Source organism: Somniosus microcephalus, chromosome 1, assembly GCF_052327205.1.
Source record: "Somniosus microcephalus isolate GS21.2 chromosome 1, FLI_Smic_1.0, whole genome shotgun sequence".
NCBI lineage: Eukaryota > Metazoa > Chordata > Chondrichthyes > Squaliformes > Somniosidae > Somniosus > Somniosus microcephalus.
The window spans coordinates 112923092-112948715 of record NC_140987.1 but is presented as its reverse complement, the minus strand read 5'-3'; the positions used below and the strand labels follow the sequence as shown (position 1 = coordinate 112948715).

General features: G+C 46.3%; 1 protein-coding gene across 4 annotated transcripts in view; it reads left to right on the top strand.

Annotated features, from left to right (window-relative positions):
* The window catches only part of LOC147124294 (selenocysteine insertion sequence-binding protein 2-like), a 171901-nt gene that overhangs the window by 126290 nt on the left and 19987 nt on the right, over positions 1 to 25624 (top strand). For all 4 annotated transcript variants that reach the window (XM_085984698.1, XM_085984717.1, XM_085984726.1 and 1 more), the window contains 2 exons: positions 7033 to 7186; positions 21915 to 22135. In XM_085984698.1, coding sequence (XP_085840824.1) covers positions 7033 to 7186; positions 21915 to 22135 — 375 coding nt within the window. The remainder of the gene's footprint in view (positions 1 to 7032; positions 7187 to 21914; positions 22136 to 25624) is intronic.

The following is a 25624-nucleotide window of genomic DNA, read 5'->3' as shown; positions in this document are numbered from 1 at the left end:
ACACTCTCCACTCTCTCTCTCTCTCACACTCCCAGTCTCTCTCTCACACTCCCAGTCTCTCTCTCACACTCCCAGTCTCTCTCTCTCACACTCCCAGTCTCTCTCTCTCACACTCCCAGTCTCTCTCTCTCACACTCCCAGTCTCTCTCTCTCACACTCCCAGTCTCTCTCTCTCACACTCACCAGTCTCTCTCTCTCACTACAGTCTCTCTCTCTCACCCTCCACACTCCAGTCTCTCTCTCTCACACTCCCAGTCTCTCTCTCTCACACTCCCAGTCTCTCTCTCTCACACTCCCAGTCTCTCTCTCTCACACTTCCCAGTCTCTCTCTCACACTCCCAGTCTCTCTCTCACACTCCCAGTCTCTCTCTCTCACACTCCCAGTCTCTCTCTCTCACACTCCCAGTCTCTCTCTCACACTCCCAGTCTCTCTCTCACACTCCCAGTCTCTCTCTCACACTCCCAGTCTCTCTCTCACACTCCCAGTCTCTCTCTCACACTCCCAGTCTCTCTCTCACACTCCAGTCTCTCTCTCACACTCCCAGTCTCTCTCTCACACTCCCAGTCTCTCTCTCACAACTCCCAGTCTCTCTCTCACACTCCCAGTCTCTCTCTCACACTCCCAGTCTCTCTCTCACACTCCCAGTCTCTCTCTCACACTCCCAGTCTCTCTCTCACACTCCCAGTCTCTCTCTCACACTCCAGTCTCTCTCTCACACTCCCAGTCTCTCTCTCACACTCCCAGTCTCTCTCACACTCCCAGTCTCTCTCACACTCCCAGTCTCTCTCTCACACTCCCAGTCTCTCTCTCACACTCCCAGTCTCTCTCTCACACTCCCAATCTCTGTCTCTCACACTCCCAATCTCTCTCTCTCTCACTCCAATCTCTCTCTCTCTCTCTATCTCCCCCCCAGTCTCTCTCTCTCACACTCCCAATCTCTCTCTCTCACACACTCCCAATCTCTCTCTCTCACACACTCCCAATCTCTCTCTCTCACACACTCCCAATCTCTCTCTCTCACACACTCCCAATCTCTCTCTCTCACACACTCCCAATCTCTCTCTCTCTCACACACTGCCAATCTCTCTCTCTCTCACACTCCCAATCTCTCTCTCTCACACACTCCCAATCTCTCTCTCTCTCACACTCCCAGTCTCTCTCTCTCACACTCCCAATCTCTCTCTCACTCCCAATCTCTCTCTCTCTCACACTCCCAGTCTCTCTCTCTCACACACTCCCAATCTCTCTCTCACACTCCCAGTCTCTCTCTCTCACACTCCCAATCTCTCTCTCACTCCCAATCTCTCTCTCTCTCACATTCCCATCTCTCTCTCTCTCTCTCTCTCTCACTCCCAATCTCTCTCCAATTCCAATTCCAATTAAAATGCTTTATTGGCATGAAAGTTTACAGAGAACCATATTGCCAAAGCTTACATAGCAAAAAGGTACAGTTTTCCAACATTCTGTAGGTGTCAATCGATTTGACATTTGTTGGGTACATACAATATTACTTTTAAACAATATTAATTTTAAACAGTCTTTGTACTTAATTTGGTACGTTCAATATTAATTTTAAACAGTCTTAATTTTAAACAGTCCTCAGGTTGTGACATGTTGTTACATATTTGGCCCCAAGGTATGGTCTGTCTCCTTCTCCTAGGACTAATCTCTCTCTCTCTCACATTCCCAATCTCTCTCTCTCACACTCCCAATCTCTCTCTCTCAGACTCCCAATCTCTCTCTCTCTCTCTCACACTCCCAATCTCTCTCTCTCACACTCCCAATCTCTCTCTCACACTCCCAATCTCTCTGTCTCTCACACTCCCAATCTCTCTCTCTCTCTCACACTCCCAATCTCTCTCTCTCCCAATCTCTCTCTCTCTCACACTCCCAATCTCTCTCTCTCACACACTCCCAATCTCTCTCTCTCACACACTCCCAATCTCTCTCTCTCACACACTCCCAATCTCTCTCTCTCACACACTCCCAATCTCTCTCTCTCACACACTCCCAATCTCTCTCTCTCACACACTCCCAATCTCTCTCTCTCACACACTCCCAATCTCTCTCTCTCACACACTCCCAATCTCTCTCTCTCACACACTCCCAATCTCTCTCTCTCACACACTCCCAATCTCTCTCTCTCTCTCTCTCTCACACTCCCAATCTCTCTCTCTCACACACTCCCAATCTCTCTCTCTCTCACACTCCCAATCTCTCTCAGACTCCCAGTCTTTCTCTCTCACACACTCCCAATCTCTCTCTCTCTCACTCCCAATCTCTCTCTCTCACACTCCCAATCTCTCTCTCTCACACTCCCAATCTCTCTCTCTCTCTCTCTCACACACCCAATCTCTCTCTCACACACTCCCAATCTCTCTCTCTCTCTCTCTCACACTCCCAATCTCTCTCTCTCACACACTCCCAATCTCTCTCTCTCACACACTCCCAATCTCTCTCTCTCACACACTCCCAATCTCTCTCTCTCACACACTCCCAATCTCTCTCTCTCTCTCTCTCTCACACTCCCAATCTCTCTCTCTCACACACTCCCAATCTCTCTCTCTCTCACACTCCCAATCTCTCTCAGACTCCCAGTCTTTCTCTCTCACACACTCCCAATCTCTCTCTCTCTCACTCCCAATCTCTCTCTCTCACACTCCCAATCTCTCTCTCTCACACTCCCAATCTCTCTCTCTCACACACTCCCAATCTCTCTCTCTCTCTCTCTCACACTCCCAATCTCTCTCTCTCACACACTCCCAATCTCTCTCTCTCACACACTCCCAATCTCTCTCTCTCTCACTCCCAATCTCTCTCTCTCACACTCCCAATCTCTCTCTCTCTCACACTCCCAATCTCTCTCTCTCTCTCACTCCCAATCTCTCTCTCACACTCCCAGTCTCTCTCACACTCCCAGTCTCTCTCTCTCACACTCCCAATCTCTCTCTCACACACCCAATCTCTCTCTCACACTCCCAATCTCTCTAGCTCACACACTCCCAATCTCTCTCTCTCACACACTCCCAATCTCTCTCTCTCTCACACTCCCAATCTCTCTCTCACACTCCCAATCTCTCTCTCACACTCCCAATCTCTCTCTCTCACACTCCCAGTCTCTCTCTCTCTCTCTCTCACACTCCCAATCTCTCTCTCTCTCTCTCACACTCCCAGTCTCTCTCTCTCACACTCCCAGTCTCTCTCTCTCTCTCTAACATTCCCAATCTCTCTCTCTCACACTCCCAATCTCTCTCTCTCTCTCACACTCCCAATCTCTCTCTCTCACACTCCCAATCTCTCTCTCTCCTTCCCTCTCCTTCCCTCTCTCTGTCTCTCTTTCTCCTTCCCTCTCTCTCCTTCCCTCTCTCTCTCTCTTCCATCTCTCTCTCTTTCCTTCCATCTCTCTCTCTCTCTCCTTCCCCCTCTCTCTCTCGCTCTCTCCTTCCCTCTCTCTCTCCCTCTCTCTCCTTCCCTCTCTCTCTTCCCCCCAGTCGCTCCCTCTCTCTCTTCCAACAACAACATGCCCTCGAGAAAGCCTCGGCACCGCCGGGCTCCCCCAGCTAGTATATATATAAAGCGGCTCTTCTGTCTGTCCCGATGTCTGTCTGTCCGCCTGGTCTCTATACGTTTGGAAGTTACAGAGCGTACCGACGCGCGCGTCGCCTCAAAAGAAAGCTTGCGATTCCGGACCGGTCATAGGCGTATTTACGTTTCGGCCGGACAAAAATCCCGCCCGCGGTATCCCAAAAACGTTCAGCGTTCCGCTCATTAGCATCTCATTAGCGACCGTGTGACGTCGAGGTCTTCCTACAGTTGAGTGTCGAGTGACTCGACGATTGACCAATCCTACGCTTCGGTGACCTGACCGGTCGACCAATCGGTGCGTGTGTGGGCGGGCCTTATCCTTCTGAACCGAGGTGAGTGGCCGCCATCTTGATTTTCCACGGTTTTTTCCCCCACACTTTCTGTGTGTTAGGGAACTAAGGTAAATATTTCAATTATGTGTTAGGCAATTAATTAACAATTTATTTGAGTTTTATATTGTGTTTAGCAACACCCCCCCCCCCCCCCCTCCTCCTCACCCTCGCGCAGGGGGGACTCGGGGCCTGAAGCTGAAAAAATTTCTCTCTCTCTCTTTCTTCCCTCTCTCTCTCTCTCTTTCTTCCCTCTCTCTCTCTCTCCTTCTCCTCTTCCCTCTCTCTCCTTCTCCTCTTCCCTCTCTCCTCTTCCCTCTCTCTCCTTCTCCTCTTCCCCCTCTGTCTCTCTCTACTTCCCCCTCTCAGGTGTCGCGGACGGAGCGCGGGCGCGCCGCCCGAAGTTTCCCGCTCGCTAACGGCCTTGCCGGCTCCCGCGGGCCGATCGCACTGACCGCGCATGCGCCGCCCGCACTCACCGCGCATGCGCCGCCCGCCCGCACGCAGCGGCCGTCCATCAGCCGCGCGATACGCGGGGGACCTCAGCAACGGCACCGGACCTCAGGTGCTAGGCAGGGGGAGGGGCCGGAGAGAGGGACAGAGGGGAGTAGGGGAGGGGAGGGGTGGGGGGGGGAAGAGGGAGACAGGGGAGGGAGACAGGGGAGGGGAGAGGGGGGGGGAGAGGGAGACAGGGGAGGGGAGAGAGGGGGGGGAGAGGGAGACAGGGGAGGGGAGAGAGGGGGGGGAGGGGAGGGAGAGAGGGGAGGGAGGGATAGGACAGGGAGAGGACATGACAGGGAGAAGGGGGGGACACACAGGGGCAAGGAGACCAAACGCCCCAAAATTGCCCTCGCAACGCGGGGCTCCCCAGCTAGTACTTAATATGTGGAAAACCTAGCGCAATAATTGTTTCTTTATTTGGTGTTAATTTTTTCACATACAAATTTGGCTGATGAGAATGAATTGTTCCCAAAATAGTATTCATGAATTAATCCCTCGTGGTGCAGTCCTGGCATGGGTTGGGAAATATAAACTAGTTCCCACACGTAGAATGAATGGGTTGAATTACAAGTTTGCCTTTAAACAAAAAGTTAGAATTTCAGTCATGAAAGTCAGGAATGTGTTGTAAAATTCCAAACCATTTTCTGGGCCAAGAACTCGAATCAGTTTACTGCAGTGAAAATCTGAACAATGGGCATAACATTATTATTAGGTATAGGTTGACGTAGGATAGCCCTTTAATCTGTTAAGGCATCCTAGTCAACATATTTGTGCTTTGTTCCTATAGTAAAGCACAAGTACTGGAATAAAAGTGCACGCTTAGAAATTTTCTTCCCATTCCACCGCCATCTAATTTGTCCTGCATGGACTTTCAGCTGGAGATCAAGGTGACTATAGGCTGTAGATTCATGGCCATAGGAATATGTATGGAATTGCACTCAAATGTATTTGTGTTATCTTGGCAATGATGGACCATAGGAACAGGAGTAGGCCATTCAGCTTCTCAAGCCTGTTCCACCATTCAGTGAGATCACGGCTGATCTGTATCCCAACTCCATCCACCCACCTTGGCTCCATAACCCTTAATACCTTTGGCTAGCAAAAATCTGTCGATCTCCAATTTAAAATTATTAATTGAGCTAGCATCTACTGCTTTTTGTGGGAGTTCCACACTTGTACCACCCTTTGTGTGAAGAAGTGTTTCCTAACTTATCTCCTGAATGGCCTGGCTCTGATTTTAGGGTTATGTCCCCTTGTCCTAGACTCCCCCACTAGCGGAAAAAGTTTCTCCTTATCTATCCTTTCAAAATCCTAAAAACCTCAATCAAATCACCCCTTAACTTTGTGTATTCCAGGGAATACAAGCCTAGTTTCTGTAATCTCCCCTCATAATCTCATCTTCGCACCCTGGCGACATTCTGGTGAATCTGCGTTGCATTCCTTCCAAGGCCAATATATCCTTTCTAAGGTGCGGTGCTCAAAACCGGGTTGCCAACTCTGGTTGGAGGCATTCCTGGAGGCTTTGTCACATGATCAGATGTCATATGATCTTCATATGACTTCTACAGATATTATTGCATTTACCTTATAAAGGTTAGGAATATTTTTGCTCGTGGTTTCGTGCCAGCAGCTGTTCTGTGACAAGTTCCATGAACTAGGAGCCCATCCTTGAGCAGGGGAAGAGGGGAAACCCGAGGAACTGCCCCCATTTCAGATTGACCTCCCTCTCTCTTTCCCTTCCCCCCCCCCCCCCCCCCCCATTTCGGAGCCCCACGAATTCTGAGAATCCTCGAACCCTCCTGTTTCCCCCTCTCCAGCTTCCTCCATGTGCTCGCAGCTCTCTGCGAGTGACATCACCGAGCTGGAGGCTTCTCTAACAGCCGGTGATGTCACAAAGTGAGGGGGGGCCCGTGCAGAAAATTTAAATCGCTGAATCTCCCGGGCTGCTGGAGGCAACGTTCTGGGGAGGAACCCCCAATTTCCAGGAAACTCCTGATCATTCTGGGAAGGTTGGGAACCCTAGCCACAACCTGTACGCAATACCTGATATGGTCTAACAAAAGCTGTAGCTAAACTTCCTCCCCTCTATATTCTAGCCTTCTAGTAATAAAGGCTAACATTCCATTAGCCTTTTTGATTTTTTTGTATCTGACCACTACATTTTAGTGATCTATGTACATGGACACAGTGAGAGGGATTCAGAGTCTCACTGAGTCCCATGCTATTGACACCATCTTTTTATTTTCGCACTGCTCCAGAGGATGGAAGCAGCATGTTCATTGTTGTCTACAAGGTTGATGTCAGCACCCGAGTCCCAGGACTGCTCGGTTGAGGAGAGGGAACAACAGATCAGCTGGTGTGTGTACAAATTTTAAATTGCTAGCTATACCCTTGCAGGAGTTTTCTGAAAGCACGATTTGCAACTGAAGGACAAGTATACAGGGAGTTTTTGAGCAGGGTTAAAGGACCTGTTGCAGTTAATTCTAGTTAGCAGAATGCCTTTGATGAAAATACCTGTGCTTTTTTATTTGCTGTGTATACTACTTGGTGTGACCTAGAAAACATTAGTGCTCTATATCATTTCCTCTCTTGTAATGTACAATATTTTTGGTTTAGATTCAACAGAAGATTTGGCTAATTATGCACCTTCATCACCGAATCAAAATTTACAATCCCTTTCTGAAACACCAAAAAATCCTGAAGAAACTTGGACAGAAAGCATTCTGATGAATCCCAATCGTCCGAAGATACATAGCAGACGGTTTAGAGAGTAAGTGAAATTCTGGTGCTATATGTTGGAATGAGTTTCATAATTAAAAGTGCCTCCTAATTTACTACTATATATGAAGGTGAGCATTTGAACATATTCTCATCAGATTCTGCAAAATTCTGATCCTCTGAATTTGAAGTTTGAACACTGAGCCCCATGCACTTCCAGAGAAATGAGCATTGCTGGACTGTTGGGGACTGGGGTGCATATTGGCATTAGATCACTAAGGATCAAACATATGCACCCTCCAGTAGACTTGTAGCGATCCGAAACGCACCTCGGCTCCTCTGCCCCTTCTCTCCCTGCTCCCCATCACCTTTCATATACACTCTGCAGTTTCTCTCCTACCACACCTCTGAATGACTGTAACTTCCCCTTTTTGGCTCCATTCTTGCTGACATCCTGAATGTCTCCCTTTCATTTAGCATCAACCACATTCCTTTCAGAACTAAAATCATCAACCCCCACCCTCCTATTTTTCAAATCCTCTTTTTTTTCAAACTAATGCCTCATCCTTAATATACCCTTTCTCTTCAAGATTCATAATTGCTGCCCCAACTATGCACTCACCCCTCTAGCCACTCCCTTTTACAAATTCTATCCATAGCATCCAGGCCACCCTAATCAGTGTCATCAGTGACATCCTGTACAACCAAGACTGCAACTCACTGTCCTTCTTCATCCTCCTTCATCTACCTTCGACAATGTTAACTACCTTCTCCTCTCCACAGCACCACCCTATTTAAAACAGTTTCTTCTCCCAAGGCTGCACAGTCACTTCCAGAATTCCCCCAGGTTGTATATCCTTAGTGCCCTTCTGTACATCGTTTACATGCTGCCTCTTGATCACATCATCCACAAGTACACATTCATCGTCACGTGTACACCAACAATGCTCAACTCGGCCACTACCTTTAACTGCAATGCTATCATTCTGCTTTTCAACTTCCTATCTGATTTCAAGTCCTGGATGGATTGAAATTCCCTTCAGCTCAACTATTACAAAATCAAAGCATCCCTTTTGATTCATCCCAGCACGTGTATGTCTCTGGTTCTGACTTCATCGACCTTCCCAGCTGTTAGTTCAGGCTGAATGCTGTGGTATGTAACCCCAATGTCATTCAATCTTGAGCTGACCTTTATACTTAACATCCCATCCATCATCAAAACTGCATTCTTCTACCTCTGAAAGATTGCCTGCTTACATTTCTACCTCTTCCCTGCCGTTTGAGGATTAATTTCACAAACGCTTTCTTCACAGCCTCCCTGCTTACACCTGCAAATGTCCTCACCTGTACTAACTCCAACACAGTCATCACCAATGTTCCCTGTAAGCTGTGCTTTGTTCTGCGCGACCTGTTTCTTTTAATGCAGGGACCCTTTAAATTTCTCCGCGTTATGTACAATGTAAAAGCCTGCGCGGGACCTTTCAGATTACTGTGCGGCTGCACACGCACCTTAGTGGGAACATTGGTGTGTTCCCTTTAATATCGCGCATGCGCAGTTTTTCCCCATTTAAGAGCTGGCTGAGTGGGAGCTCCAGAGTGCTGTGCAGCCGCATGGCCACACAGCTTAAAGGGATCATTGGCCATCACCAATGTTCCCCATAATTTTTTCGGGGCTGCGCGGCCCATTCAAAAGTCCACGCATGCGTGGGTTTTTTTCAATTTAAAAGCTGGCTCACCGGCTTCGCGGGACCCCTGGAGCACTGCGCAGCTTAAAGGTTGGTCATCACCCTATCTTTTTCAGGCTCCACCCATTCCCTGTCCACCAACAAATCAACTTGAAGATTCTGGTTTTCAAATCCTTCTGTGGACTTGCGCCACCTTATCTGAGTGATCTTTTCTGGCCATATGGCCCTGCCCTCTACAATCCTCCCCAACACAACTTTGACTTGATGCCTTGTTCCACAAGAGCCTTCTTAAAAATTCACCACTTCAACAGTGACTTCAGTCTCCTGACTCTTTCCTCCTCTCCCCAAATTCCTACTTTTACTGCTCAGTATATGTCTCTCTGCCTGCAAAGTGCACTGAGATGTTACTTTTATATGAGGAGCACTTTGTAAATATTTGTTGATGGTTGTTCTTCCAAATATATTACTGGAGATTAGACCCATTTCCCCTCTGTGTGTACTGTCTCGCCTTCCCAAGTGCCAGGGAAATGCATGCCAACATGAATTATCTCAAAAGATACAAATTGGATACCACAAAATTGACAAATTTTAAGGCAGTGACTCCATTTACCAACAGCAACCATCATGGAGGGAATTTATTGGCAGGAGACAGAAAAGAAAGCTATGTAAACATAGGTTCAGTATATCTTGGTTTAATCCAGTGGTGAGATGAGCCATATCCACTCAAGGCAACCTTGAGATCTGGTGCATAAACTGGTATGATGGGGGTTTGAGCCCGAGTGTGCCCACACAAGTTTCAGACATTTGTCAGACCACATGGGTTAGATGCTGAGTGGTGATAAGCTACCTAACCACATATGTCTTGGTTCCACTCAGCACCCAATTTATGTGGTCTGCTCTGGAAAGTGGGAAAAACAAATCAATAAGTCACTTTCATACAGGATGTAGTATGAAGCTCATTGATCAGAAATACAGTTATCTAAACTGTAAGTATGCCACCTCATTTGGAAATTTTAAGACAATTACTTTGTAATGCTGTTTTTCTTAATTTCTCTCAAACTATCCTACCACAACTGTGAGGATATTTATCATATCCTGTATATGTTGGTGCAAGGGGAATTTTATTTCTGCGGTTGGTGTTTTTCACGTTGGCGGAATAATGTGGGTAGTGTGTTGCATTGCTTTTGATCTGAGTGACCTTGATGCCATTAGTGAATCCTAAACCAGAAGTTCTGTTACCTCAGCATGGTGTCCTTACCTTTAATCCATATGAAGATACTTTAATTTGTACGAGTCTTGATAATTTATGTTCTTACAGATCACTTGTCCTAATATTGGAAAAGTAAGTGAGACTGCAGGAAGTATTTTTCATATCTGGTTAAGTATTTTTGTCTGTCACGGTCTGCTGGTCACAGTGCTGAGATCATAAAGCTAGTACCCAGTTTCAGAATGTTCCTACTGTCAGGGGGATTTTTGGACATTCTAAACCACAAAGATTTTAGCTTTTTTTGCAACATTCATTTACATACTAGAAAAATACCCTTTCACAGACCTCAACAGAATGAGATATCTTTTCTACCTGCAGCTGTGTGAAGTCTTTGATTTGATGTTTTGTAGCCTTTATTTCATCATGCACTAGCACTTTTCAGAGGTGAAAAACTCCATTTGATTTCATAGATTTTCAGTGGGAACAAAGGCCATTCTCCCTGTCAGATGTTTATTAATATTGTTTTAATGCTATTAGTTTGTTTTTCTTTTCTTGCCAACTTTCTCTGTGAATTCCCTCACCTCCCTCTCTCTGGGTCCACAGATGCAGCCACTTCCTGTATCTCGCCCAAGTGTCCATTATTCATGTATAATTCTTGATGGTGAGGTGCAGGCTACCCTACAGCAGGAGGCATCACAACTGAGGGTGACTCTACCCTCACCCAACAGCAACACGCTTGTACTTCCACACAGCGATCAGGAGTAGGAAAATTTGTTTTGCCCTCCCTAGCTAAGGGTGCTGGGTAAATTCTAGTGTTCCAACTACAGTACTGTCCTCACTGAAGTCAGCTAACTCCATGTAAGCTGAGGATTGAACCTGGCACCTTGTCTGTAGGACTTAGCTATTCGATAGACTCTGGAACAGTACCCATGGATTGGAGGGTAGCTAATGTTACCCCACTATTCAAAAAAGGTGGTAGAGAAAAAGCAGGGAATTATAGACCGGTAAGCCTGACATCGGTAGTGGGGAAAATGCTAGAGTCCATTATAAAAGATGTAATAGCAGAGCACTTGGAAAGCAGTGACAGGATCGGACAAAGTCAACATGGATTTACAAAAGGTAAATCGTGCTTGACTAATCTACTGGAATTTTTTGAGGATGTAACTGTTAAAATAGATAAGGGAGAACCAGTGGATGTGGTGTATTTGGACTTTCAGAAGGCTTTCGATAAGGTCCCACATAAGAGATTAGCATGCAAAATTAAGGTACATGGTATTGGGGACAAGGTATTGACTTGGATAGAGAACTGGTTGGCAGATAGAAAGCAAAAGAGTTGGAATAAACGGGTCATTTTCCGAGTGGCAGGCAGTGACTAGTGGGGTACCGCAAGGATCGGTCCTAGGACCCCAGCTGTTCACAATATATATTAATGATCTGGACGAGGGAATTGGATGTAATATCTCCAAATTTGCAGACGACACAAAGCTGGGCGGGAGGGTATGCTGTGAGGAAGATGTCATGAAACTCCAGTACGATTTGGACAAGTTATGTGATTGGGCAGAAACATGGCAAATGCACTATAATGTGGATAAATGTGAGGTTATCCACTTTGGTGGCAAAAACAGGAAGGCAGATTATTATTTGAATGGCAATAGATTGGGAGAAGGGGAAGTGCAGAGAGACCTGAGTGTTCTTGTGCATCAGTCGCTGAAGGTAAGCATGCAGGTGCAGCAGGCGGTTAAGAAGGCAAATGGTATGTTGGCCTTTGTAGCAAGAGAGTTCGAGTACAGGAACAAGGATGTCTTGCTGCAGTTGTACAGGGCCTTGGTGAGACCACACCTTGAGTATTGTGTGAAGTTTTGGTCGCCTTATCTGAGGAAGGACGTTCTTGCCATGGAAGGAGTGCAGCGAAGATTCACCAGGCTGATACCTGGGATGGCAGGAATGACGTACGAGGAGAGATTGTGTCAATTGGGCTTATACTCACTGGAGTTTAGAAGATTGAGAGGGGATCTCATCGAAACTTATAAAATTCTGTCAGGCCTGGACAGACTAGATGCAGGAAGGATGTTTCTGATGGCCGGGGAGTCCAGAACCAGGGGTCTTAGTCTAAGGATAAGGGGTAAGCCTTTTTTAGACTGAGATGAGGAGGAATTTCTTCACCCAGAGAGTGGTGAACCTGTGGAACTCTCTGCCACAGAGGGCGGCGGAGGCCAGTTCATTAAATATATTCAAGAGTTGGATATATTTCTTAAGGCTAAAAGGATCAAGGGATATGGGGAGAAGGCAGGGACAGGGTACTGAATTTGGATGATCAGCCATGATCTCATTGAATGGTGGAGCAGGCTCGAGGGGCCGAATGGCCTACTCCTGCTCCTATCTTCTATGTTTCTATTCACTAGATAAACTTGCTAGGCCTGAATGTCTGAATTTAGTCCTGTATAGCCTGAATGTTGCATTCTAGCAAGCAACCCATGACACAAGATCTTAACTTTGTCTTGATTACTCTTGCCTACTTCAGTGTGGAATTTTGGTATTTTTTTAAAGTTTCTTTTTGACCTTATTTTGTCAAGGCTGCAGTCTGCACCAGTGTAGAGAAACCTCAATTTTGGATTCTAAAAAACATCCAATTGAGCAATTGGACTTTTGGGTTTGATTGGCTATGCAAGTCCTAAATATCTAATCGATTGCTCATATTTCACAAGCCTGCCATGTTTATTGCAGAGAATAGGTTTAGTTCAGCAGTGGCTGTGCACAGTTCAACTATTACTTTTTAGATTTACTAGCTTTTGTCAGTGTAGACTTTAAAGAGTGGGCATGTTTTTATTTTATGATGCTTTTAGAGAGGTGTAATGTGGCTATGGGATTGAGGGTCTAACATTGTCTTCCCCTTCTCCAACCCACCCCGCCCCCTGCCCCAACCCCATACAGTTTTTCCTGTGTACGCTGTCCAAGTTTAAGTTCTGGTACTCAGAGGCTTCAAACCTGAAACGTCCCAGCAAATGAACGTGTAGATACTTGATAACACAAAGTACTTCAGGGTCTTAGTTATAAAAGAGAATTTGAACTACTTGATTATTTTAATGCAATCTCATTTCTCTACGTATCACTTCCAGACTCGATTATTCCAATGCTCTCCTGGATGGTCCCCCCATCCTTCTCATCTGTAAACTTCATTGTTGTGTATGTACCTTTAAGGGAATAACTGGTCTCAGACTGCAGTACCGGCAGTGACCACCCCTGTATAAAAGGCCCTAGCAGGCTTCTGTCGTCTCAGTTTCCAGGTTGTCTCCATTCAGTAAAGACTTGTTATAATCAACTCCTGCAGTCCGTGTCTCAATTATACACGGACATAATACTGGCGACGAGTAAGAAACGAACTTACCTGCAACTCGGCAGCACCTCAGACGACGTTATTGAAGGTCGAAGCCAGAAGAAAGAAAAAATAATAATAATAATCAAAGAAACTCGAGAAACAGGCGTCGACCATGGGCAACCGCCCTCCAAATCATCGAATTGAAAAGTGCAGGAGACTGTCGAGAGCCAGGCTTGGTCTCCAGTCTGTGGTTTCCCAGCTAATCGGGCTGGTGGCAGGTAGTGCACTGATCCTTCCTGGGCTGCGGCGGGCTAGAGCTCGATCGGGTGGCTCTGCAATGGGGCCGGGCAGCGAGTCAGGAAGCAAAGAGAGAGAGAGAGAGGGTGGAGCACACAGGGCGCGGCCGGTGCTTTGCAGCCGGGCAGCGTTCGGACCTAAGAAGAGGGAGGGAAGTGTCCCAGAGGGTCCGCTCCACGACGGGAACGGTTCATCAATTAACGGAGCAAATATTGAAGCGCGATATAAAAATACCGCAGAGAGCGGCGTTGGCAGCAGCGATCGGGGAGGCGCCATTACAGGATAGTAAAATAAATATAATCGCCAGCAACAGCGGCAGCGGCGGGAAAGCGCGGGAGGCGCCATCTTAACTCAGCGGGGAAGAAGGAAAAGCGCGGGAGGCGCCATTTTGATCCATCGGGGACGAAGGCAAAGCGCGGGAGGCGCCATCTTAGATTTTCAAGATGCCAAAGACTGGTGATATCACTGCCTTCGATAATGCAATAGAAGACTGCACCACGTATGTGGAAAGAGTCGAGGTATATTGCGAGGCAAACGAAATAGCCGATGAGAAAAAGGCATCGGTATTGCTAAATTTAATGGGCGCAAGAACGTACGGCCTATTGCGGGACCTGATTACTCCAGCCAAACCGAAGGCGAAGAGTTTTAACGAAATTGTTGCTATCCTACAGGAACACCTAATTCCTACACTGCTGCTGATAGCAGAAAGATTTAAATTCCACAGGAGAAATCAGCATAAAAATGAGAGCAATGCTGATTACCTTACGGAACGACGCAAGCTCTCAAAGCACTGTCAGTTCGGAGCAGGACTGGCAGATACCTTATGGGACAAATTTGTCTCTGGACTCCTGAGTGAAGGAACCCAGAAGAGGTTACTCTCTGAGAAAGAGCTTTCAGCGTGGCAGTATCGTACGAAGCCGCAGCAAGGGGAGCTGCGGAAATGCAACAAAAGCCACAGGAATACGGCACCCACGAAATGACACGGGGATTTGCAAAATGTTATCGCTGCGGCAGAACAAACCATGACCAGAAGGACTGCTGGTCCAAGGACAAAATATGCAGGCAATGCGGAAAGATGGGACACATTGCACGAGTTTGCAGGTCTGGGAAGAAGACCAACGACAACAAAAAGGCTACTAAGGAACCGTACAGGAAAGTACAAAAGATGACGGACAGTAGTTCCGAAGACCAGATGAGCGATAGTGAATCCGGGAACAAGAGACTAAGCTGTCTCAAACTTCACAACGTAATCGCAAAAGAGGATCACCGAACCATATGGGTCACCCTCACGATAGCAGGGTCCCAAGTCAAAATGGAATTGGATACAGGATCAGCTCTAACCGTCAAGAATCGACGAGACTACGAGCGGCTATTCTCACACATACCCTTGAGAGAGACATCCATTGTCTTGAGGACGTATACGGGGCAAAAAGTATACCCCAGAGGAAAAATAAGGGTGCCTGTCGAATACAACAGCAAGAAAATACGGAAATTGTATCTCTACATTCTGCAAGATGGTGGACCACTGTTATTGGGACGTGAATGGATCAGAAAGATAAGTTTAGACTGGCACTCCATTCAGGCACTGACGGTGGCTGGTAAAAAGGATGACGACGTCACTCCTGGACGATTGTCAACAATCTTAGCTGACGCCAAAGAGGTAGGTATTTCAACAAGAACTGGGCGCTCTTAAAGGCGTAACCGCCTCGATAAAAAGAGGAGAATGCAATTCCCAAGTTTTTCAAAGCAAGACCGGTACCATATGCAATTCGCCCAGCCGTCGAGGCAGAGCTGGAGAATCTGGAGAAGGCAGGCGTGTTATCTAAGGTAGACTGGAGCGAGTGGGCGACACCCATCGTTCCTGTCATGAAGAAAACGTTAAACAATAAGTCTGAGGAGCCAAGGAAGGTTCGCATCTGTGGGGACTTCAAGGTGACGGTGAACCCAGTCCTTCACACAGTACAATATCCTCTTCCAAGGATAGAAGATATCTTCGCCTCACTATCTGGAGGGAAGCGTTTTACAAAAATTGACCTAGCACAAGCATATTTGCAGATGGAGGTTGAAGAATCCTCGAGGAAGTATCTCACGATAAACACTCACAAAGGTCTTTACCAGTATAATCGACTGGTATTCGGAGTAGCATCAGCTCCGGCGATATGGCAAAGAGCGATGGAACAAGTCCTGCAAGGGATTCCGGGGACTCAGTGTTACTTGGACGACATCCTAGTGACAGGTGAAGATGACAGTGAACACCTTGCCAACCTAGAGCACGTGCTCACTAGACTACGTGAACATGGGCTACGAGCCAATCGCCCTAAGTGCAAGTTTCTTAAACAGATATCGTATTGTGGCCACGTGATTGATGAAGAGGGGTTGCATAAGTCCCCTGACAAAATTGAAGCGGTAGTTCAGGCTCCAGCGCCTGAAAATGTGTCGCAACTGAGGTCATTCCTTGGATTGGTGAATTACTACCATAAATTTTTGCCGAATTTGTCCACAATTCTGCATCCACTGAACGCCCTACTACGAACGGGAGTAGCATGGAAATGGAGCGATGAATGTAAGCGGGCCTTTCAGAAGAGTAAGGACCTAATCACTTCAAGAGAAGTATTGGCTCACTACAATCCATCACTACCGATAAGACTGGCGTGTGATGCGTCTCCCTACGGTGTTTGGGCGGTACTGTCACATAAATTCCTTGATGGTTCAGAGAGGCCCATAGCTTTTGCGTCACGCTCGTTAACTTCAGCCGAGCGTAACTACGCCCAGATTGACAGAGAGGCCCTCAGCCTAGTGTGGGGGGTGAAGAAGTTCAATCACTACCTGCAGAGTCAGAAATTTACTCTACTAACTGATCATCAACCTCTCGTCTCCATTTTCAACCCTCAGAAGGGCGTACTGATAATGACGGCACAACGGCTACAGAGGTGGTCCCTTTTCCTAGGGGCACACCAATATGACATCGAGTACAAAGGAACTAAACAGCATGGGAATGCTGATGGATTGTCGCGCCTACCGTTGCCGACGGTGGAAGAAGAACTGGCAGTGGATCCAGTGGAGTTATTCCACTCGACTATAGTCGAATGTCTCCCTGTGACGAATGCAAACATAGAAAAGGAAACACGAAATGACCCGACACTCTCCTGGGTCTATGATTTAACGGTGAAGGGATGGCCAGCATATGGCGAACCACTGCTGCCAGCATTCTCGTCGAGAAGAGAACAGCTGTCAGTGTGCAGAGGAACCTTGATGTGTGGATCCAGAGTAGTAATTCCACCCAAATTGAAGGATAGAGTGCTCAATGAGCTTCATGAGGGTCATCTGGGAGGGGTAAAAATGAAGAACTTAGCCGGAGCGTTTGTGTGGTGGCCGGGAATCGATAGAGAAATCGAAGAGATGACCAAGAGCTGTACAGGATGCCAGAAGGTCCAAAACGCCCCACCACAAGCCCCTCTACATCCATGGGAGTGGCCCTCATCTCCATGGCAAAGGGTGCACATTGATTTTGCTGGTCCCTTTATGGACTCGATGTTTTTAATTGTGGTGGATGCACATTCAAAGTGGCCAGAGGTAATAAAAATGTCCTCAACCACCACAGAAAAAACTATCACAGTATTACGAACCATATTCACCAGGAATGGGCTGCCTGAACAGATTTGCTCTGACAATGGACCACAGTTTGTGTCTGAAGAGTTCCGGAGGTTCTTAAAGAACAATGGTGTTAAGCATTACACATCCGCCCCATATCATCCAGCCACTAATGGATTGGCCGAGAGGTTTGTTCAAACATTCAAGAAGGCTATCAAGGCAATGTGTAATGAAGATATACCCCTACAACACAAGGTGGATAACTTCTTGTTTGCCTACCGGAATGCGACACATGCGGTTACCAACCAAACTCCAGCCATGATGTTCTTCAATCGAAGACTACGATTGTACTGGCCGTGCTAGACGTGTTCCTATCTAGTTATCCAGCAAGTTAAACACTCATTCAAAATAATTCTTCTGAAGCCGTTTGCTGTTTTCAAGCTTTACTTGAACAAATTTGTGAAACTGTAAACAAAGACAAAGTATGTTTTGTACATAAACTGAGTACTATACATTCGATATTACATAAGATATAAACATATTTACCACAGTAGAATAGACTAATTGTATAACTAACTAACTTCTGTAACTATTAAATATTAACCTTTTATAAACATAGTATTATCAAAATATTACTCTGACAACATTGCTATTATGCTAAGAACCAAAGATACTTACAGATATTGCGCTTGGCCTAACATATGAAATCAGATTACATTAGATTGTAAATGGAACTTCTCATGGCAGACTCTCCATTACTCAAGTCAGGTTCTTCCTGGCAAAACTGCTTCCTGGGGTCAACAGGAAGAAAGGTAGGAAGGTCAAATGACCTCTCACAGGAAGAAAGGAAGAAAAATCAGATGACCTTTCCAGCATACAAACTGTTAACACAATAACCGCCACCAGAGGGTGCTATTGCATGTAAAAATGTCCAGAATGTCACATAATGTCCATCGGTCCAGAACAACGATGCCGCTTGGATTTGGTTAAGCCAAACGTCTGAAGAGATGTGGAGAACAGGCACTTTCAGAATATGAATGAAAGGCCGACCAGGAGTTTTAAGATAGGTCAACCAGTTTTGGCCCGGGACTACCGCACAGAGAAATGGCAGCCAGGAACGATCTGTACACGGCAAGGACCTCTAATGTATACCGTGGAAGTTGGAGAGAGCATTGTAAGACGCCATGCTGACCAGATTCTAGAGTCACTGGAAAACGTCAACTCCACACCACGATCTGATACACCTGGCGATGAAACCGAAGTACCAATTGCATCTACCGCAGAATCGGTGATATTGGAAGCAGACGAACCAAACAACGACATTGATCCTGACTCAATCTTGCCAGAAGAACCTGATATCCCAAAGAGGCGTTATCCAGACAGAATCAGGAAGCCTCCTCAAAGACTGAACTTATAATTGCTTAACTTCAACCAATGTATCTAGCAACCGTAATTGTAATTAGTTATTATTTAGTTGTTAAATGAATGTTATGTACTGTTTATCTAAAAGGGGAGGAATTGTTGTGTATGTACCTTTAAGGGAATAACTGGTCTCAGACTGCAGTACCGGCAGTGACCACCCCTGTATAAAAGGCCCTAGCAGGCTTCTGTAGTTTCAGTTTCCAGGTTGTCTCCATTCAGTAAAGACTTGTTATAATCAACTCCTGCAGTCCGTGTCTCAATTATACACGGACATAATATTCATCTTACCCAAAATTCTGCTGCCTGCACCATCGCACTCACCCCTGTCCTCTCTGACCTACATTGGCTCTCAGTCCATCAGCGCCTAAATTTGCAAATTTTTACCCTCATGTTTAAATCCTTCATGGCCTCGCCCCTCACTGTCTATGTAACCTCCTCCAGCCCTATAACCATGTAAACCACTACCTCTCTCCCACCCCCGCCAAAACCCGAACACTCCATTTTTCTTACTCTGGTTTCTTATGCATCCCTCACCTTCACCTCACCACTGGTGGCCGTGCCTTCAGCTGCCTAGTTCCCACGCTATTGAATTCCCAGCCTAAACCCCTACACCTCCCTCTCCTTCTTTATGATCCTCCTTAAAACCGAACTCCGCCCAAGCTTTTGGTCATTCCTCCCATTATCTCCACCTTTGGTTTAGAGTACATTTTTGTCTGATTACGCCTCTTTTAAAGCACCTTGGGACATTTTTCTATGTTACAGCCGATATATAAAGGCTTGTCTTCTTCAATAGCAAATCTAGGTATGAGTCTGGTTTCATTTGAATGTATTAAAAAGAATTGATGATTTGTTCAGCAGTGACCTTTTGTAATCTTGTGAACTTTAGTACATGATCACCTAGTGATGATTTAGCCTGGTGTTAATGCAAGTTCGATAGGCAATCAAACGGCTTCCAAATGCCAATTCAGTTAATACATGTTGCCGTAACACTGGTAACTGAATACATAGTTAACTGCAAAGTTAAACAAAAGCAACATTACACTGAAACATATAAGTCAGTGGTAGTGATAATGGCTTACTTTTTTGATTTTTGCTTTATGATTATAATCCATATAAAATCAGTTGTACTGCAATTTCTGAGTTCAGATGACTTTATAAACCACCCCAGCTTTGTACTTGTGATTCATGGTCATCGGAACTCCAACATACTGAGGCCGCCAATGTTTTTTTTTATTCGTTCATGGGATGCGGCGTCACTGGCAAGGCCAGTATTTATTGCCCAGCCCTAGTTGCCCTTGAGAAGGTGGTGGTGAGCCGCCTTCTTGAACCCTGCAGTCCGTGTGGTGAAGGTACTCCCACAGTGCTGTTAGGGAGGGAGTTTCAGGATTTTGACCCAGTGACGATGAAGGAATGGCGATATACTTCTAAATCAGGATGGTGTGTGACTTGGAGGGGAACTTGGAGGTGGTGGTGTTCCCATGTGCCTGTTGCCCTTGTCCTTCTAGGTGGTAGAGGTCGCAGGTTTGGGAGGTGCTGCTGAAGCAGCCTTGGCGAGTTGCTGCAGTGCATCTTGTAGATGGTACACACTGCAGCCACGGTACGCCGGTACTGGAGAGAGTGAATGTTTAAGGTGGTGGATGGGGTGCCAATCAAGCGGGCTGCTTTGTCTTGGATGGTGTTGAGCTTCTTGAGTGGTGTTGGAGCTGCACTCATCCAGGCAAGTGGAGAGTATTCCATCACACTCCTGGCTTGTGCCTTGTAGATGGTGGAAAGGCTTTGGGGAGTCAGGAGGTGAGACACTCGCCGCAAAATACCCAGCCTCCGACCTGCTCTTGTTGCCACAGTATTTATGTGGCTGGTCCAGTTATGTTTCTGGTCAATGGTGACCCCCACCCCCTCCCCAAGGATATTGATGGTAGGGGATTCAGCGATGGTAATGCTGTTGAATGTCAAAGGGCGGTGGTTAGACGCTCACTTGTTGGAGGTAGTCATTGCCTGCCACTTATCAGCCCAAGCCTGAACATCGTCCAGGTCTTGCTGCATGCAGGCATGGACGACATCATTATCTGAGGAGTTGCGAATGGCACTGAACACTGTGCAGTCATCAGCGAACATCCTCATTTCTGATCTTATGATGGAGGGAAGGTCATTGATGAAGCAGCTGAAGATGTTTGGGCCTAGGACACTGGCCTGAGGAACTTCTGCAGCGATGTCCTGGGGCTGTGATGATTGACCTCCAACCACCACAACCATCTTCCTTTATGCTAGGTATTACTCCAGCCAGTAGAGCGTTTTCCCCCCGATTCCCATTGACTTCAGTTTTACTAGGGTTCCTTGATGCCACACTCAGTCTAATGCTGCCTTGATGTCAAGGGCAGTCACCCTCACCTGACCTCTGGAATTCAGCTCTTTTGTTCATGTTTGGACCAAGGCTGGAATGAGGTCTGGAGCCAAGTGGTCTTGGCGGAATCCAAACTGGGCATCAGTGAGCAGGTTATTGGTGACGAAGTGTTGCTTGATAGCACTGTTGACAATACCTTCCATCCCTTTGCTGATGATTGAGAGTAGACTGATGGGTAATTGGCTGGGTTGGATTTGTTCTGCTTTTTGTGGACAGGACATACCTGGGCAGTTTTCCACATTGTTACAGCTGTACTGGAACAGCTTGGCTAGAGGCGCGGCTAGTTCTGGAGCACAAATCTTCAGCTCGACAGCCAGGATGTTGTCGGGACCCATAGCCTTTGCTGTATCCAGTGCGCGCAGCCTTTTCTTGATATCATGTGGAGTGAATCGAATTGGCTGAAGACTGGCTTCTGTGGTGGCGGGGACCTCAGGAGGAGGCCAATATGGATCATCCACTCGGCGCTTCTGGCTGAAGATGGTTGCAAACGCTTCAGCTTTGTCTTTTGCACTCACATGCTGGGCTCCACCATCATTGAGGATGGGAATATTCATGGAGCCTCCTCCTCCTGTTAGTTGATTAATGGTCCACCACCATTCACGACTGGATGTGGCAGGACTGCAGAGCTTTGATCTGATCCGTTGATTGTGGGATTGCTGTAATGCAAATTTTTGTTTTGCCAGTCAGCATTTTGTCTCTCTGATTTGTTCATTGTCACTAGGTAAGAACATCGAGTGCAAGTTTCCCAACACACACTTTCCTCCCGCACACCAACAATGTCACCATGTTGTTCCTTACGTAATATGTATTGTGTTGTAATACTGTTATATTACCTCATCATATGCATATTTTTTCCTTCAGATATTGCAGCCAGGTGCTCAGTAAAGAAGTTGATAATTATGTGACTGACCTGCTGAAGGAACTTGTTCGTTTCCAAGATCGTTTGTACCAAAAGGATCCAATTAAAGCTAAGAAAAAACGTAGGATTGTCATGGGACTGAGAGAAGTGTTGAAACATCTAAAGCTGAAAAAGTTGAAGTGTGTTATCATCTCTCCTAACTGTGAAAGAATACAATCCAAAGGTAATTATTTGTAACTGAATGTTCCTTTATAGGATGTAAGGAGGGAGAGAATCAATAGGGAGCATATTCCAATCTCACAATGTGCAGCTCTGGTTAGTCCTTCAAGACCTGCATTGATCATGGTTGCAGAGAAGGCTGCAGCCTGGATTACTGAATTTTTAGCTGAAGTAGGATGCATGAAGAATAATAGTGTGATTTGGGATTTGCATTAAGGAAGAACAAGAAATTGCAACAAAGCACTCTTAATGTAGCAATTATTTTTGCAGTTCTAACAAATCTGGTACATTGTATTACCACTGATGCTTTGTTTCACTGTCTTGAGAATTATAATAGTGACAGCGACACAAAGAATACATTGGATCTAGAACAGAATTAACTATAGCAATTCCATTGTAAATCTGATACCTGTTAACACAAGTCCTATTGTGTTACCAATTGATACTAAGACACAAAGGCCTAGAAATTCGGTGGGCTGCGCCACCAGTTAGCGCCCAAAGAGGGCACTTAGTGGCTTTAGCGCCACTGGCCACGCCCCCCGTGAAATTTAGCGGGGCGCTAATGGCGGCGTTAGCCTGTAGCGCTGCGCCACCACCGATGACGTCATCGGTGTGCGCAGCGCCCCGATCGCGATATTGGGTCGCGCCCCCCCGCTGTAACGCCGGTCGCAATCTGCGACCAGTTCAGGGGGGCCGACCTGTGGCGGTAGTGGCGCTAATTAAAGGGGAGGTGCGGGGTGGCCATTTTTTTTGCTGGCCGCCTGCCAGCACCTCCTCGCACCGCCGCCCCGGCCTCCTGAGCCCCCCGGGCAGTGCCGGCTGTGTCCCAAGAGCCCGGCACCTCTCCTCGGTGCCGGGCTCTTTTGCCGGCACTCGCGATCTCTGATCGCGCTGGTGCAGGCCCCTCCCCTTTAAGAAGGGGAGGAAGGCCTGCAGTACCACAGCGCGCCGTGCCGCAGCGTGTGGCGCTGCGATATTCAGTTGCAGCGCCCCAAGAGGGACGCGGGGCGCCTCGAGCTGCGCCACCGAATTTCTAGGCCAAAGTTTAACAATTCTTACAACTCTTACCATTTTTACATTTTTGCTAGTATGTGTATAACTGCAGTGTGTTGAATGGAAGGAACACCAGGCTAAATTCTGTCCCTTTTTCCTTTGTTTGACATATTTCAATGAAAACTACTTTATATTGGACTGTATATTCTGCACCACTGTGCACATATGTAAATGAGCCATTTTGGGAAGTTGTCTGTAAATTTAATAAATGATGAGTTAGTTTCCTGTGGCATTGCACATGGGGAGTTGAGACTAAGTGCATTCATCAGGTCTAGCAGGATTAAAATGGGGAATAATTGGCAGTGGAGGGGAAAGAAGCAGGTAAGAAGGAGGTGGGGTGGGGAAAAGGAGGAAAACTATAACACTGGGAGGGGACACATCTCAATGAAGGAGACTGCACTGTGAGTCTGGGTATCAAGCTCAGTGGGGGTGGGGAAGAGTTATACTGAGAGAAAGCACATCTTGCTGTGGCTGGGCTGTGCCACAGTTGATTTATCTGGATCACTAACTCTCAATTTGCTCAAGTACAAGCAGACATTTACTGTTCCTGCTTTGATGTATTCTAACATGTTCCCTGACAATTACCAACTTTATTTTTAATTCAAGGACATTTGACTTTGCTTTATCACTTCAAATCATCAGAACAGTTCCTTATATCACACTTTGGCACATTTGGTTTATTGTGTTCTTGTCTTAATTCAAAGTCTCGTTTTGTAAAAAAAAAAAAAATTTGCATTATCCATAGTTTGATTTAAGCAAAACTTCACATGCACATCAAATAACACCATAAAACATCAAATCTGCTATTGAAATGCACACGATCAAAACTTGAGCACCATAGAAGATGCACAACGCAAAGTTAATCTCACCAGCACATTTGTCCATAAAATTGTCAATTTTGTTTAGCGCAAGGACAAGTTCCATTGGGACATCTTGCTTAGTTGTCGGGCACTTCCTCAACAATTACTCGTGATTGAACACCATGGTCGTGGTTGGGCTGATTCATCTACCTTTGTCAGCTCACTAGATCTACGCACTTGGACCTCTTACTGTCATTCCCATTAACAGCAGCATCTTCTCTCACAGAATCAGTTTCTGTGTCGGTCAGCAATGTGGACACTGAACTTCTTTACCCATACAAACAGTGGATTAAAAACTTTCTACTGGTAGATGCAACGGAGAACTCGTGCACTTAAAGAAGTTTGTTGCTTCAGAGTTGGCCCTTGGTACCTGTGTAGGATCCTCAACTGTGCCAGATACAGCTGTTTCCCCTGCTGGTGGGTTGAATCTACAGTGCCAAAAGCAGTTGGCAAGAGATTCTGCATTCTGCACTTCCCATGGTGAATGAATTATAGATTACCTGTAGAACATCCAATGAAAAGAGAGCTGTGGAGGCTGAGTCATTGAATATATTCAAGGCTGAGATAGACAGATTTTTGAAAAACAGGGGAATCAAGGGTTAGGTGGAGTGGGCAGGAAAGTGGAGTTGAGGCCAAGATCAGATCAGCCATGATCTTATTGAATGGCGGAGCAGGCTCCAGGGGCCGAATGGCCTACTCCTGCTCCTATTTCTTATGTTCTTAAAATGACACGCCAGCATCATGTGTGGCAATCACTCTTCACACCAAATGTTTCTTGTAGTGTTGTATCATAACCTAAATCACACCACCATTCACTGGTGGCTAAAATATTAGCTCAATCACATTTAGAGGGAGGCAGTTCAAAGGAGCGCCATATCAAGGCCAACAATCAAGGCAACTTTACTAGCTTGCCTTGCTTCGGTAAAAGTGACGCAGCCACTCCTGAAAAAGAGCATCCATGCCTTTTTTCTGAGGGTTACAGACAGAGCAAAAGCATAGATATATGAGAGATTATCACCGACCCAGCTGTCAGTGCTTTCTATGGGAATGCTGCTTGCGTTCCCATGTGTGGACCTGAGCTTGATAACTCTTTTTGAAGCTGCTGATCCACATTGCAGAAACAAAGTTGGTTCCAAATACTTCAACGATAATTCACCTTTTCCAAAAATTTGAGGTTGGGCAACCCTGGAAGGTTAGCTGCTCTGGCCTGCTTGAATCAGCTCAGCTGGAAAAATTTGGCTGATAATCAGCAGTGATTCTTTCTTTGATTTTCAGGTAGTCATAGAGGATGTTGGAGGGGATCTTATATTTCTGTGCCACAACTTAATTTCTTCAGGGTGTTCCTCTTTATATTCGATCTTGTATTTTTCCTCGATGGTAAGGGATTTCTGCCTAATATTGCTCTCAAATTGCTCCTAAAACTGCTCTATTTCAAGATCACTAGGTAGTTAGGATGAGGAAAGCCATTCCACCATCCTTCATTCAAAATTAATTCATCCATCCATCCAGAAAGATCCTAAAGTTTGCCCATTGCAGCACCGAATTGTTTCTTAAATGCTTCCACAGTTTTAGTCTCCACT